Source organism: Vespula pensylvanica, chromosome 3 (assembly GCF_014466175.1).
Source record: "Vespula pensylvanica isolate Volc-1 chromosome 3, ASM1446617v1, whole genome shotgun sequence".
Taxonomy (NCBI): Eukaryota; Metazoa; Arthropoda; class Insecta; order Hymenoptera; family Vespidae; genus Vespula; species Vespula pensylvanica.
Window position 1 is genome coordinate 2,357,541 of NC_057687.1, and position 16,864 is coordinate 2,374,404.

The 16,864-nt window shown below is 29.2% G+C and overlaps 3 protein-coding genes across 14 annotated transcripts in view; all 3 read right to left on the bottom strand.

Annotated features, from left to right (window-relative positions):
* Positions 1-399: 399 nt before the first annotated feature.
* LOC122627525 (prolactin regulatory element-binding protein) lies at positions 400-2,672 on the bottom strand. The gene is made up of 4 exons (XM_043808678.1): positions 2,218-2,672; positions 1,757-2,136; positions 968-1,662; positions 400-882 (listed from the first exon to the last, which is right to left on the bottom strand). The coding sequence occupies exons 1-4, from the start codon at positions 2,353-2,355 to the stop codon at positions 797-799; spliced, it is 1,299 nt and encodes a 432-aa protein (XP_043664613.1). The 5' UTR covers positions 2,356-2,672; the 3' UTR covers positions 400-796.
* Positions 2,673-2,897: 225 nt separating this feature from the next.
* LOC122627519 (mutS protein homolog 4-like) lies at positions 2,898-15,398 on the bottom strand. The gene is made up of 18 exons (XM_043808667.1): positions 15,379-15,398; positions 7,861-9,281; positions 7,633-7,774; positions 7,500-7,558; positions 6,824-6,972; positions 6,570-6,763; positions 6,367-6,488; positions 6,075-6,292; positions 5,795-5,989; positions 5,523-5,709; positions 5,301-5,440; positions 5,122-5,225; positions 4,788-5,007; positions 4,621-4,722; positions 4,424-4,537; positions 4,141-4,349; positions 3,866-4,058; positions 2,898-3,783 (listed from the first exon to the last, which is right to left on the bottom strand). The coding sequence occupies exons 2-18, from the start codon at positions 7,964-7,966 to the stop codon at positions 2,908-2,910; spliced, it is 3,330 nt and encodes a 1,109-aa protein (XP_043664602.1). The 5' UTR covers positions 7,967-9,281; positions 15,379-15,398; the 3' UTR covers positions 2,898-2,907.
* The window catches only part of LOC122627518 (rho GTPase-activating protein 21), a 27,940-nt gene continuing 21,549 nt past the window's right edge, over positions 10,474-16,864 (bottom strand). For 9 of the 12 annotated variants that reach the window (XM_043808656.1, XM_043808657.1, XM_043808658.1 and 6 more), the window contains 4 exons: positions 16,193-16,253; positions 14,449-14,786; positions 12,073-12,323; positions 10,474-11,995 (listed from right to left, as the gene is read on the bottom strand). In XM_043808656.1, the coding sequence (XP_043664591.1) occupies positions 11,021-11,995; positions 12,073-12,323; positions 14,449-14,786; positions 16,193-16,253 (1,625 nt within the window). In that variant the 3' untranslated portion in view covers positions 10,474-11,020. Of the gene's footprint in view, positions 11,996-12,072; positions 12,324-14,448; positions 14,787-16,101; positions 16,813-16,864 lie in introns of those variants that run through there. The other 3 variants (XM_043808664.1, XM_043808665.1, XM_043808666.1) reach the window with 3 other exon arrangements.

Consider the following 16,864-nt stretch of genomic DNA (forward strand, 5'->3'; position numbering starts at 1 on the left):
TTATATGTTATTATAAATGCATTTTTCATTGCAGATCAAGTTCTAGAATTAATTAGAGAAATTATGTTTTTTATAAGTACAGTACACTCGGCATCAAATATATATTACGAATTATAAACGTATTTATCTAATCAATTATTATTTAATGAAATAAATGTAATATAATTAATAGCATGAAAGTGTGTAATCTTGTCACTTAATCAGTTTGATTAAAAATATTTTTTTGTAAGAGCATCTATTATGATAAAAATATTGTAATTAAATTATTTAATTAAAATTGGGAAACTATTACCTATATATAATAAATAGTACAAAGCATTTATATATATATATATATATATATATATATATATATATATTAAAATTCAATATCATATAATATTGAACAATCTTCATATATCGTAAAGACTTCTGATCAATTTCAAGTCTATATTTACAATATTCGTGCGCTTTCTCTTATTAAACCATGGAATATTTGATAAACTCCGGGATTATTCGAATGTTCATATAAATGTGTTTTTATAAGTTACTATATATATTATAAACAAAATTAATACAATTTATATAACGATTAGTGAATAATTCTACCTGGTTTTTCTTATATATTATATATAATGTTTAGATACTTTATATATTTTTTATCAATCCTGCAATTTATCAGATATTACATATATGTTCATAAAATTTAAACTCTGAAGTGAAAAGTAATTGGCGTTAGATTGTAATAATTAAAATATTTGTAAATTTTTTTGAAATAAACAAATGGATGTAATGTTTTGACAATAAATTCTGTGAGTCAAATACCAAGATAGCTACAAAATATAAATGCTGCACAAATACTCAGAATTATCAACAGCATGCCGAGCCAAAATGGTATTGTATCTGAAATGTATACAGTTTACGTAAGATTATGAATTCTTTTTATTTAAATTGAAACTACAAAGTTAATAACTATTTTGCTACTTACGTCTAAATGGTATACTGTGTATACAAATTCTGTTATCTATAGAAATGCTAATTACTGCAGTTTCTGAATTACTAGTGATGGGTGGTCCATCTAATTTTGTTGGTAAGAACTCTAAACCAGTTACAAACATATTGTGTGCTCCAGATACATGTAGTACTCTTCTTAAGCTGAAAGCTACGTATATGTCTACACTACCAGAAAACATTGTTCCAACAGCTACAAATTTTCCATCATCAGAGACTGTTAAAGCAGATAAAGTTTCCTTGTAAGTAATAAATTTAATTATATTTCCAGATTCTGTATCCCATAACTGAAGAAAACTTGGATCTTTTCCCATAGTTGCATTAGAAAGAAGAAATAGCTGATTCAATAATTTATTTTCCTCTGATATTCTAAATCGACATCTTTTGTACATATATTTTGTATTATTTGGAGTACTCCATGTGAGTTCTTTTCTTAATGAACCACTGGCAACATTCCATAAAATAGCTTTGCCATCTTTAGCTATAGTTATCAATGAATTATTATCTGAGCTAAAATCGATATCATCTATTTCTTTTTGATGTGCTTTCAAATCATGCACTTTTTGCAATTGTGGAAATTTCCATATTCTTATGCAACCATCTGTACCACCAGTAGCCATAAATTTTCCATTGAAACTTATACGAACTATTCTTTGTAGCGATTCGTCTTCACTAAATTAATAAAAAAATAAATATATTAGATATAAAAACAAAATAAGAAATATGATAGACTTAATAATAATATACATATAAAGAAATTAATTACCTAAAATCTGTTTGAACACTATCAATAGGTTTTATAATTAACTGTAACTTTTTACACTTAATATTATAATTATCATTTTTAAGTTCTTGTACTTTTCCTTTCATTGTCTGCTCTTCTTCGATTTTATCATTAACTTTTCTATTTCTGACATTATCCTTTATTATATTGCCAGCCTTTTTAATTACTTCTCCATTTTCTACATTTATTATTTTAGTGTTTACATTATACAACTGACAATGATTTTCTTGACCAGCAAGTATCCAAGACCTTTTCTCATTATTATACGTAGCACAGTTCATGACTACGGTAGGACCAGTTTCATGTCTTGTAACTTCTTCGGCAAGAAATTGTACTCCGTCATGAAGAAGTTCAAATATTTCCTACAATATGATAGATTTTTATATATTTTAATAATATAAATTATATTATAATTAAAGAAAAATATAGAAACTGAATCTTACAAATCCATTTGCAACTCCAGTTTTTGAAGATCCACCACCACCTCCAACTAGTATATGTCTACTGGTCAACATTTGCAAAGTGTAAAGGGGAAAGTTAACCCTAGCCAAGAGACCACCTTTATTTCTTCTAGAAGGCATTGTGTATTTATATCCTTTTTTTAAATTGATATTTTTTACAGAATTTCACCACTAACTATTTAATTATCTATTAAAATATATAATTAATAATGTTATAAGTTCCACGTTTCATAGATGTGACCCATTGCATTCAATTTGTGAAGATCTTAACCTAGTTTAACTCACAATATAAAGACAAACTTTGAAAACAATTTCAGATATAATCAATTAAACATACAATAAAATATAAATAAATATCGTTTAAGACGTTTTTTATAAGAAAAATATTTTTGACAAAATATTTTGATATGAACACGTATTCAATCTTTTATTAGTTTTATCATTTCATCAAAAGATCGCGACACTAACAAGTTCTCTTTAGAAAAAGTAGAGAAATAATACGAATAAAGTAATAATTAAATATAAATTAGTTTTTTTCAATAAGAAATAAACTGTGATTTATTAGTTAACTACAATATTGTTTAATTATATTAAAATTGTATATAACAAATACAAATTTTATTTCAATTATTATTATTAATTTTAATAGTATCGTTTGCACGATTTATTTTATTAGGAAAATTCTAATTTTTCACATTTGTTATTTTCACTGTTTTTAAAAATATTTAGCTGTTTATCATAAGTATTAATTCCTGCTATATCTGTTAGGATAGACGCTCTTGATAAAGAAGGATCAAAATCTGATTCCATTAAAGAATATTTATGAAGTTGAGAAACTTGTGAAGATCTGAAAGAAATTGATGGGGACATCATTGATATAGTTTGAATAGATAAGGAATCTTTCTTATCGACGTTATTCGATTGTTCAATTCGTAAAGAGGTTTTAGAAGTATTTGAATCTGTTTGCTTTTTTGACGATTCATCTGAGTTAAACAATAATTTAGAAGTTGTATTTATCAATGTTGTTAATTTGCGACCGGCTTCATTAATTTTGAAAGGAGACATATGTGTCGAGCGTGTAACATAGCTCGGATTTTGTTTAATTGTACTTAAATCAGTATTTTTTCTGAACCAAGATTGTCCTGCAAATGTTTCTTTTCGATTTTTATCAGTGATATCTCCAAATTGTTTATTTGAATTCTGCACTATATTTGCTTCTTTTCTCAGATTTATTTCCATCATAAAATTTGTATTAACGTCAAAGTAAGTTGCTATATCATTTACTCGATTTGTAGGAGAGAGCTCCATATTGTGCCAATTTAAATTAGATGTTTGAACTGATTCAAAACTTTCCAAAGCTTTACACAAATCTTTGTCTTCTTGTTGCATTTTTCTAAATTCGTCTGTTTTACAAACATCAAGTTCATGTATAAGACTAACAATATTTTTACGATTGAATTCATTATTTTCTATGAGTTTATATATTTCTGCAACACGATTATAACATGTCTTCTCCCATGAATTCGGTTCCATAAAATAATCATCTTTCTAAAAGTAATAAATATAATTATTAATAATAGATATCTTAGCCTCTTATTAAAAATCACTTTGATTATAGTTATTTTCTTACTTTCATTATTGTAACTTCTTTTTTTGCATATTCTCGAGCTTTGGTAGTAATAGAAACCGGAAGACCTGATACTTCGGCTAATGCAATACCATAATTATCAATGGGAGTTACACCTACCATTAGTTTGTGTGTATATATTAATCTAGCTTCGTTTAAACCTTCTATATATTTAGTTTCAGTTTTGAAACAATGGCTGTTAATTAATTAGTATATTAATATCTCTAGAAAAACATTTTAATACAATTAAAACAAGAAAAATAAAAAAAATAACACACTTTGTAACATTATAATATATTTCAGCTAATTTGGTGAGGTAACGAAAATGTGTCGCACTGAAAGTAAACGCGGTGGTAATCAATAGTCTTTCGCATATTGCCCATGTAATAGATGAACCTTCTTCAACAGTGGTACCTCTACAAAGCTCGTCTAAGATCACTAATGATTTAGGTGTAATTGATTGTAGAATGTATTGTGTTTCTTTCATCTTAAAACAATTAAATTAATTCATTTTATTCATATAAAATGAATAATGACTATTAAATCGTATTATTTATCTACCTCAACAACGAAGGTGGAAGCATTACATTCTATGTCATCGCGAAAACATATTCTACAAAATATACGATCGGTAATTCTGAATTCCGCTTTTCTTGCTGGAACGTAGCAACCAATCTAAAAAAATAATTTAATTATAAGTAATAAATAAAATATATTTATTAGTAATAATTATATATCTATGATTAAAATTGTACTACCTGTGCCATAATATGTAATAAAACTATTTGTTTCAAGTAAATTGATTTACCACTCATGTTAGGTCCAATTATGGTATGATGATTGTAAGGTATTGATGCTTTCTACAACATTATTAAAATTATTAAGCATATTAACACAATGAGATATTTTATATTAAAATTTATACCACATCATTGGGTACAGGTCGTTCTGTTCCGAATATTCCCATTATAGGATGTAATGAATCTATAAGTTCTAATCTTGGTCCAAAGATTGGTTGTACATATTCAGGAGATGAACTGATACAAGCCAAAGAGATTATTAAATCTAATTCTGCAACATCAGCACTTAGTTGATAAAGACAGCCGATGTGTTCGCGAATGTTTACAAGCAAATCATTTAAAATTCTGCAATTTTTATTTTTATTTTATCTTAAATTAATATAATACATGGAGGAAGAGAGAGAGAGAAAGATTTGTATACTAAATCATTTCATTTAACATACGATTAAAAAGACTTACGTGTTGCTCATTATATGAAGATCTTCACAAGCAATTTTACACTGATGACTCAATACTAATAATTTGTTTGTCGTCATAGAATAGGTGTTTTTATTTTTTTGTACCTGTTTAAAAATGAAATGTGAACATAAAAAACGATATATAAGAATTTAAGCATCTGTAATATATAATTTATTTACTTGAACGAAATCTGATGGTAAATCAGAGGGTTGGAAATCTGAATGACGAGATATTTCTGCTAAAATATAAAATCCTAAGGATGAATTGCATTCTAGTGATAAATTCATTTTATATTGTATCGCTAAGTTTTCCACCAAAGCTGAAAAAATATTAAAAAAAGTATGTTAAATAAAAAAAAGTATCATGTTTAAAGCGTGTTTTTAATAATCGATCATGCTGACTTTTCATATCACTTATAAGTTCGCAATATGTTTGTCGAGCAATATCCAATAAATCATTAATGCCAGGTTTAATAGCAAAACATCGTTGCATGTTCGATGATGTATATCCTACTAGAGATTTTGCATCAGGATGTATTATTTCTAGAATTTTATTTTTCATTATTTCAAATTGTGAATTCTCTAAATTCTGAAAATATGTATTAAAATAAATTTGAAGTCATTTATAATAATAACGAAATTAACAAGTCATAGAATTTAAATAAAAATAATACTTTTCGAACTTTAGTAAAAAATAGAGCTTGACCACTTTCAAGTGCTTCTCGCAATTCTGGCACAATGTCAAGAGAATTTTTTAACAGAAGCACGTAATTTAAATTTCTCTCTGCATTTTGTACAGTATTGTTTTGTGAAGTCATCATAGAAAGACTTAAAAGACGATCCGCGCCATACAATCTTCTTACAAAAGGCTAAAGAAAAAAGCACAATACAATAATAAATAATTATAAGTATTGCCACGATATCATAACAATATATTTAATAGAAATTCGTTACCTGTACAAGATTGCATAATGAACGATTCGACATTAATTCAGTAACGCTACTTTGACGTTCTATTATTATTTTTTCGTCGCAAAGAGGTTGTAAAATAGATGCTCTTAAAAGTCTTCTACCCATTGGTGTAACGCAATGGTCCATAGAATTCAAAAGGCTAGCATTTGGTTGACCACATTGAGACACAACTAATTCTAAACTTTGTGCACTTTCTATGTCTACATAAAATAGAAAAAAAAATTAACATATAAACGCAGGATATACAAATATTTGATTTTTTTATTGTAATTACCTATAACAGTGGTATTGGGTGAGCCTTGAAACTCAATTCTGATCGATTTTGGTGCATAAACGATATGTTGAATAAATTCTATATACTTCAATAAAGCTGATGCTGATGCTAACGCGTAATATCTACAATATTTGATATTAGATATTGAATATTTGTAATAATATTAATTCTATTATATTTTATAGAAAAATTTCTATCTTTACTTTTGTTTCAAAAATAATTCTACTGTCGAGTATTCTTTCGCACAATGAGTTTTTACACGTTCCAATCCGATAGACTCATTAAAATGAATTCTCGATACTGGAGTGATACATAGATTAGGAAATTTCTCTTTGACAGAACAATACAGTTTATTTCTGTTTCTTCTTTCATTGCAAATAGTGTCAGGCATCAGAATCTAAAGTTATCATAGATCTTTTAAATATGTTCTTTTATTATTTCATACTTTACTACTGACCTCCACTGGATTAAATATGTAAATTTTTGTCAAGGTATTGATATATGTCTGATAATCGCTCATTTGACAAAGAATTAAATGAGAATGATGAATATCTATCGCAGCTATTCCAACTTCTCCTCTTGCTTCGCCACGACCGGATGTTATTGCTACAAATTGTATAATCAGAAAATTTGAATATATGTAAATATTCCTGACGATAGGCAACATTTATGTATTTTATATGTGTGTGTGTGTGTGTGTGCGCGCGCGCGCGCGTGTGCGTGTGCGTGTATATACACATATACATATACATATATAAAACTTTATATGCATATATTTATGTATATATGTATATAATTTATTCGTATATGGATGTTATATTTATATATCGACAAGAGTATACTCTATAATTAGTTCAGAAACTTGACAGTCAAATGGAATTAGCTATATATTCTAAAATAATTTTCTATACTCTTAGGAAACGAGATAGAAAGAGAAATAGAGAGAGAGAGAGAGAGAGAGAGAGAGAGAGAGAGAGAGAGAGAGAGAGAGAGAGAGAGAGAGAGAGATAGGGGGAGAGAGAGAGAGGGAGGGGGAAAAAGAGAGAGAGATAAAGTATAAAATACAAAATTAAATCATAGAATATATACTTAATACATTTTATACTTTGTTGTATAGTTTTTTATAAAATTACCGAGTATCACGCAAGATTCCGTGGATGTGTTACTTCCTGGTGTTCTCGTGGCATTTGATCTATATGTGAAATAATTATAAAATTCTATTAAAAAAAAAATAAATAAAAAGATTATGATTAAACTTTTAATTACCCTAAACTTCCTTTGCGAGTCGAACTTGGAAGAAAAGACGACGTGGATGCACTTTTTAGCGTGCGATGCGTTGTAGTTTTCAAAATATTTGAATTCGTGGGGCATAGATCGACCAATGGCTTTCGAATTCCAAAATCAAAGCCTATTGAAATTATTAATAAAAAGTTAATTAACATACGATACGTTTTTCTGATTAATTGACAAAAAGTAAAAAAAATTTTTACATACGATATTTTGGTAAAACATTTGTTATTATTTCTCTTAATTTTCCTCGTCCTCTACCTCTAGTTCGTCCTCTTAACGAAGCCGCATTATCATTACGTATAACATTCATTTTAATCTAACTCTCTGTTACAGATAGTTAATAACGAAAAAAATCCATTTAATATCAACGAGTAATCGTCCCAATTGAATGTACAATCGCTTCGTCTGCTTTCTTAACAATAATTTTATTGAATAAGGCAGACAAATCAATTTATTGCACTTCCAAATAATACAAGTTTATAAAATTAATATAGAACTCGCATAATTATAATTACAAATTCAAATTCAAGGCATTTCTTCGAGTGTACAATGATTCTACGTTTCAATCGACGACCATATTGAATCGTCATATTTGGCGGGATAATATTTGAATTTCAAACAAATTCACTCGAGTGAGTTTCACTAAAGATTCTGTGTGTCTCATAGGAAGGTTTTATTTACAAATTCAATGCCTTTATCCGTCCAACGTTACAGAGTTCTACGAACAATAGACTTAAGCAGTAATTAATAAATAACACAATCACGATTACTATTGTTTTATAATAAATATTATACCGTCGGCCCTCGAAATTTAATTACATTCGTATTTACACTCGATCTCTAAGTGTTATTTCAACATGAACTTCCACGTAAGTGGAATTCAAGGGCCAGTTTGAGCGACTCGTATTTGCTCTTGAATATATCGAAAATGCAAGGCAACAATCGATAAGGATTTTAAGAAGTTTCAGAATCTACTTTTAGATATTTTTGCTTCTATCGAGTTATTTTAGAGTAAATTGGAGTACTCATTCTGGTCCCCAGTCACTCGTCTTCTTAAATCACATATCCGAAAATACTGTTGAAAAAATTTTCGCGTGTGATTAAGAAAATGCATCAAAGAATTTGTTTTCTATTGGAAATACATAAACATCAAGGTGATTGCCAAATCTGCGCATACATCAAGGGCAGAATCCCTCTAAGAGAATATTTAAAGTGCAAAAATTCGGCAAGAGATAAATCTTACCGTCACTTCGAAAATATATGCGTTTATATGTGACGTAATTTATGTGAAAGCTTAACGTGAAACTAATGTTAAAAAACGCGATGTTATTTGTGTACATTGGTCTTTTAGAATACAACTGTAATATAGTTGATTTTATATGGCGAATGCGATTTAGAGATATAACAGTAAATTTCAAATTCTTGTTGCAAGCTTTCCCTTTATGATTCCAAAGTATACGTATTTATGATTTCCATAAGATTAAAATATATTAACCTAAAATTATTTGCAACACATTTTCTATCCTCGCATGTTGTTAAGAACTTCGAGTTCTCTTTCATAGATTAGATTTCTTCATGTTTTTAGAACAGACGTTTATCATATTATTCTCTCGGTGTGTGTGTGTCTATATATATATATATATATATATATATATATATATATATATATAAACTTAAGCCTTTACTAGACTATAAAATACCATAACAGCAGTCTCGCACGTAGATTAAAATAATCTTGATTACAAACTATGTAATACGCGTCGAAAATATAGTATAACGATTTGTATAATATGTGTACAGATAGACGCGTAATCATTTTTATCACATGGTGTATACTTTTATGTGAGAAGATATAGAAAAATTAACTAGTTTTTTATTTGTTTTGAAAGCAAGTTCTTTTTTTTTAAAGAGAAGGGTATAAGATAATATTTTCGAAGATTCACGAATTTCATACTTTCACTATATCATTTACCTTTATATTAGCGCATACCTTTAGATTTAGCGCATGTGTACATATAATATGTACAAATTTTTCAACACGGAGACAAATGCATAAAAATTTTGTTATTTATGCTAAACGTTACATCTTTACAAGGATCTTGTGACACAAAGCCAAGTTTAACGCTACCATACATATGCGAGAAGCTCACAAATATGCAAATCGATTATTAAAATATAAATTTAAAAGTAGACTAACGTCACGGTATAAAATTATCCTATCGTTCGTGCGGGCCGTTTATTATATATATAATATACATACATACATACATACATGAATACATACATACATACATGAATACATGAATACATGAATATATGAATATATGAATACATACATACATACATACATACATACATACATACATACATACATACATACATACATACATACATACATACATACATACATACATACATACATACATACATACATACATACATACATACATACATACATACATACATACATACATACATACATACATACATACATACATACATACATACATACATACATACATACATACATACATACATACATACATACATACATACATACATACATACATACATACATACATACATACATACATACATACATACATACATACATCATATATAACGTACGTATGTAACACTGCCCACACACACGCACGCGCGCGCGCGCGCGCACACAAATTTACTCAATCACAATTCACAAATATGATGTGTTGGATAATTGACATGATATAAATACCAGAAGCAAGATTATTGCTTGCTGTCTTGGAAATATTATATTACTTTTTCTTTGTTTTCTCTTATAAAAAGTCAAATAACTTTCTTTACCAATGGAATATCATTATATGCATACTGCATTAATACTCAATGCAGCTGTAGTACAGTATATAGTATAACATAATATAATTTATATAATATAACATAATACAATATTAGGATAAAATGATTTGGTCAGCGTATTAGCATTTCATTCATTCGCAAACGATAAGTGATGCACATACAAATCTAAAATCAAGAATTCAATTTGAATTTATAAAAATTATTAAAATTTTTAATTTTGTTCCTTGAACAAAAGCAATAAAAAATATTGATTAAATATCGATTACTTTTTAAAAAACTGTTATTAGAATTCTTTGGCACGCATGAGTAATTTTTTATATACTTGGAATACCTACATTCGGTGAATTTGAAAACATTTACAATATATTTTGAACAAATTGATAATTATTAGATGATTCGGAGTTTATGCAAAAATATTTGATCAATATCTGATATCGAATTTGATATGGCTCGTTTAGCGATTAATTACACGTGGCATTATCAATCGAAAGCGATGGCAGGCAATACTTTAATAGAATAGAAGTATCTAGACGTGACTTTCGAGAGGTACTTTAAAAACTTTCGATGCTAAATTGGCGTCTGGCAAGGATTGTGGTCGTGCATTAGTAACATTAAAAACAACGTTACTAGGACCACGAAAACTGACTTCGATCAAAAAGCTAGTGTCTGCTACATTGACGCGATTAGTACTTAGATCGGGTGAACTTGTTCTCAGTTGACTTTTCTTTGGCTTGTAATCATTTTTAATAACTCTTTCTGCTTCTGATTGTAATTTATTATCAAGCCAGTGAACCTTATCAAAGTCCTTCGTACCACCGACCGTGTGTCTTCTTTTAATTGATCTCTCTGGCATCCCGTTTTTCCTCTTCAACTTCGTAGCACTGTCCTTTCTAACGGATTGTCGTCTTTTACTGATGTTACATTCAGTTTTCTCCGTTTTAGTCAAAGACTCCGATCGCTTCAACTTACTATTAGGCGACTCGGATCTGTCGGAATGTTTGTTCAAACTTTCCGAACGTTTCAATTTACTATTTGTCGGTGAAGCTAATCTCTCAGAGTGTTTGTTTAAACTTTCGGATCTTTTCAATTTAGAAAAAGTATTTTCTGATCTTTTATTCAATGATTCGGATCTCTTCAATCGTGATCTCTCTTCGGTATTTGTTAATATTTCGAATTTTTCTAATTTGTTCGAATAATTTGAATCGAGTTCTCGATCATGAATTTTTTTCTCTTCTGTTTTATTATCCATATCACTAGGTTTGCGAAAAGTTGACGCTCCATTTCCTTCTTTTGTAGCAGTAGCATGAGCTATATCGATATCTTCTTTCTTTTTATCATCTTCTTTTTTAATAGAATCCGTTATCGCGATAGTTTCTTTCAAATGATTAAGAACGTTTTTCGTTTCTAATTTGATTACATTTCGATCGTTATCCGGCGTAGTCATTGCATCAGTATCGCGTACTTCGGTAACCGTTGAATCTGTATCTTTTTCTAATGCCTCCTAAAGTCGTACAAAAATAAAAATTAATAAATATCTTTGTCAATTACACGTAAATAAAATACATAATATGATCTTACGTCTTTTGCTCGAAGAAAATGATTTTTATCGATCGATGATCTATGAAGACTAGGATCGCGGTAAACTTTTTCCGTTTGCTGATTCTTTTGGGATAGGTCCTCAACCCTTTGCTTTTTTTGATCATCTGAAATTTCAATATTGTCGATAGATGCAGGTTCTACGGGCATTTGAATAATTTGACTTGATGGATTCACGAGTGACTTCCATTTACGATCAAAGGTTGTCGTAAGACTGGTCAATAAATCACTACCTGAAAAAAAAATTAATTCTAATAAAAATCGATATACAAGATAAATAATTGTTTTTAGTGAAAAACATTCAAAGCATCGCTTAGTTATCTTAGAATGTGAAATGTAGATTATTATAAGAACTCTGCACGATAATAAATAAATAAATAAATAAATAAATACAAATTATTTAAAGAAACGAAATATTGCCTTCCATTCGTATCTAGAAATGATTGCCTGTGAAAATACATTCTTTCGGTAATACCGAGAAAACAATAAAAATATGAAGGTGAACAATGGCAAAAATAAAAATAACACAAACGATAATCGTATCAAAAAAGCAACAAAAACATTTACAAAATTCGTGATTTTCGCATAGCAATTATCACTAAGTATTGTTATTAACCGCAAGAGCGACTATTAGTAACAAAAAATTAATCATAAATATACTTTGCGTATTATACACGCGTCGCAATTTTACCAATTAAAGCTAATAATATACGAATAAGCTTCACACTTATACATAGTATTGATTGAAATGTAACAAATGAGTTATAAATAAATAATACAAATTTTAACACACATATATATGGAACCGTGGTATTAAATTTTAATTAGTTATGCATTTGTCACATTTCAATGTATCTTTATATATTTTATGTATATCGATGATGATAATAATAATACATATAACTATAATATAGCGATAAGAAATATTGAAACTAATAGCAAAGGAACTTTCTTTCCCTGCTATCGATCGAATGAAATACGTAATGATTATGTAAGTAATATTAATAATAATAACACGATGACATTAATTAATAATAATAATAGTAACGATAACAATAATATTGATAAGATGAGATGATGATGATGATGATGATGATGATGATGGTGGTGGTGGGGGGGGGGGGTGATGATAACAAGAACGACGACGACGACGACGACGACGACGACGACGACGACGACGACGACGACGACGACGACGACGACGACCACAACAACAACAACAACAACAACAACAACAACAACACAACAACAACAACAACACAACAACAACAACAACAACAACAACAACAACACAACAACAACAACAACAACAATAATAATGATAATGATAATGATAAAAACAACAACAACAGCACTAGGAATAGCAACAATAGTAGCTGTAGCAGTAGTAGTAATAAATGTAATAATATTAATGAAATGATAAAAAATGTAAGCACTTGGAAAGGATAATAATCGCAGTAGGATAGCGACGTAAATGATATAAATGTTTTTGTTAAAATAAAAAAAATTATCGTAATACTATAGCGCAATACTAAAAAAAGAGGAAAAAATAGCAAAAAATTTGTATCACAATGATTTATAATGATAAAACGTCACTAGAGAGAGCATAATCTCAATAAATAGCAACGGCAGCCAATGATAATTAATCATTGCTATTTGTATCACTACATTGAATTTCATTAAATAAAGCATTTGATATAACGCATGCCTGCGTACTTGTTTGTTATACATAATTATTAGCTCCCGAATATGTGAAACAAAAGTAAAGACCGATGAAATTATTTATCCTAATTATGAAAATATTTAACGACAACGATTTTTGCACAATGATCTCTATTGCACGATTCATGAAAATGTTGTAATATTATTTTCTTTCGTTTTTTTTGGAGGGGGGGGGTTGGTTTCCACAACATACTCTTCATTGCTAGTACGACGACACAGAGTGCGAGAACACACACATACACGCACGCGCACATCCATGTGAAAAAGAAAATTGGAGGACAGAAAAGTCGACTAGAATTCGAAATCCGAAGAAATTGATACTTTGAAGAGAACTTTTGTCAGATATAGAAAAAGAAAGAAAAGGAAATAGTGATAAAGGGAGAAAGGTATATTAGAAGGGGAGGAAAAAAGAGGAGTTTAAGCGGATGAAAGTTTGAAGAAAAGGTAGAATTCGCATAAAAAATAATAATAAGAAGAAAAATAATATAATAGAAGAAGAAAAAGAAGAGGAAAAAGAAGAAGAAAAAAAAGAAAGAGAAAAAGAAGAAAAGATAAAAGCCATTCGAATGAGGCAACTGTCAGCAGCAGCTCCTTGGACACCAACGATGCTCTGCGGTGGTCCTCTGATGGATTTACCTCGGAGAAATCTGTTTAAAGTCTTGGAGGGCCCATCGGGTCCTGAGCCTGACCCTCTTGGCACCTCTGAAAGGTGTTTCGGTAGGTAGGACAGGGTTGTCTGGGTTGTTGCTCTTGAGTTTGTTGTTGGCACTGCTGTTGCTGCTGCTGCTGTTGTTGTTGTTGCTGTTGCTGTTCCTGAGATTGATGATCCGTATGCTGATCTGGTACTGTTAAAGCTTGTTGATGTTGGATCAGACGATGATGAGGCCGATGTCTTCGCGGTGGTGCCACTGGACCCTGTGGTACCGTGTAGGTGGGACGATATGTAGCACCAAAAACCCGGACTTGTTGTATGCCTACGTATGTTCAACGTATTCGGATTTGTCATAATCGGAACCGAATGCGAAGAAGGAATGGCTGCGACAGGCGCGATAAATCTCTCTTCATCTTCTTATCTCATATCTTTTATCTTTTTTTTTGCAGATAGACCCTTCCGCCTCGGTCTGAGTCAAGCCGATACGTTTTGTTTCTTTTTGTTTACTTTTAATTTTTAATTTTTAATCGTCTCTCCACGTAAAATAGAATTATTGAAATCAGATATATATTCTTTACAACTCGTTCGTTATCCTTTCTACTATCGATAGAGTTCGAAAGATTAAATTTTCCCATTTCAACAATCACGTTTATTTTTCAAACGTATAATAATCCGATAATAGACCGTACTAGATCCGTAATAGATTCGATAATAGATCCGACTGAGGCGGATAGGTAGAAAAGGCAGGAACTTGACAAAATAAGAGCACAGGCGTGTAAGCAGCCAGGCAAACAAGCAGGCAGGCAGCAAACGACGTACTTCGATGCTGTTGCTTCGAAAAGCATACAAAATGTTCAACAATTTTGAAATTTCGAAATATCTATATATCTATATCTATATTTATATAAGTATACATGTGTGTGTGTGTGTGTATTATTTGCCTTATCGATGAATATTGATTTAAAGTAACATCTCTAGAGATGCATGCAGGTTTATATACTAATCTATTAACGTGAGTTTTTGTTAGTGTGTTCTGTACGCAAAATAGAACGGAGTAAACTACGACTCCTCTAACTTTACAACTATACGTAATTTGATAAATAAACTATTAGTTGTGTTAGATATTATATGAACTCTATCGTATATTTTTTTTCAAATAAAATATTTTTGTAGCGCCATTATTGCGATTGCAAATATTAAATACAAATCAAATTATTGTATTAAATTTATCACACTTATCAAAAACCTAGTATACTTGCGCGTGCGTGATTATATCTACTAACAACATTATCCCCAAACATTTTATCCTATTTGTTAATGAGTCGATTGTAAAATTATCTTTGTACGTTATATAAGATTGAGTAAAAAAGTTGTAAGAAAAAAATCTATAACATCATGCTTCGATGACATGCTACGTATCGTAACATTGCTGTAACAAAGCGATTTCTAACTCGCGTTACTGTAATTGAATAATTATTAGATAATAATAATAATAATAATAATAACAATAATAATAATAATAATAATAATAATAATAATAATAATAATAATAATAATAATAACAATAACAATAACAATAACAATAACAATAATAATAATAATAACAATAATAATAATAGAAGAGGAAAATAAATGTGTTCGAGATCAAAAACTTAGATATACTTAGATAATTTTCGTCTGTTTAAAAAAGGTTACTTTATAAGAACGTGAAGAAGGAGATAAAAGTACCTAGAAAGCTTTTTGTTAATAGTGAGAATCTTCTGAGTCCAATGTAGAAAACATGATCCGGCTACACTCACCGACCATCAGAAGCGAGATTACAAAGAGAAAAATACAGAAAGAGAATAAATTGACAGATAAACGAAAGCGCGTATTATTTAGCTATTGTTCGCGTCATATTTACTTACAATTCATGACTATAATAGCTGAGTAAATGATCTTAAGAATTTTCCATTTTATGCAGAATAAAAATTATTATATATAACAGTTTTATCATATTAAAATATACGGGATAATTTACTGATGTCGAATTTCCTGCCTTATTAAAACAATCTTCATGTAAAACTATATTCCTCACAGTTCGTTAATTACATCGTGACACGTATTTAACAAGATTTTATAATACTTTCGGTTAAGATTATAAGAATTTATAAATACGTTATTACATTATTATTATACTCACATTATTATTACACTTATGTCATCAATCTAGAGTCTTATCTTAATAATACATTATTATATATCATTAATGTGTACGTTTATATTGCTAAAAATTCTTTGAACTTAGATGTGTACATTCGATAGATTTAGGATATCCTCATTAAATGTTGTGCCAAAAATCAAATATGCTAAAGAAAAACCAGATCCGCGATAAATCGAACAAAGTCATAAGAAAAAAAA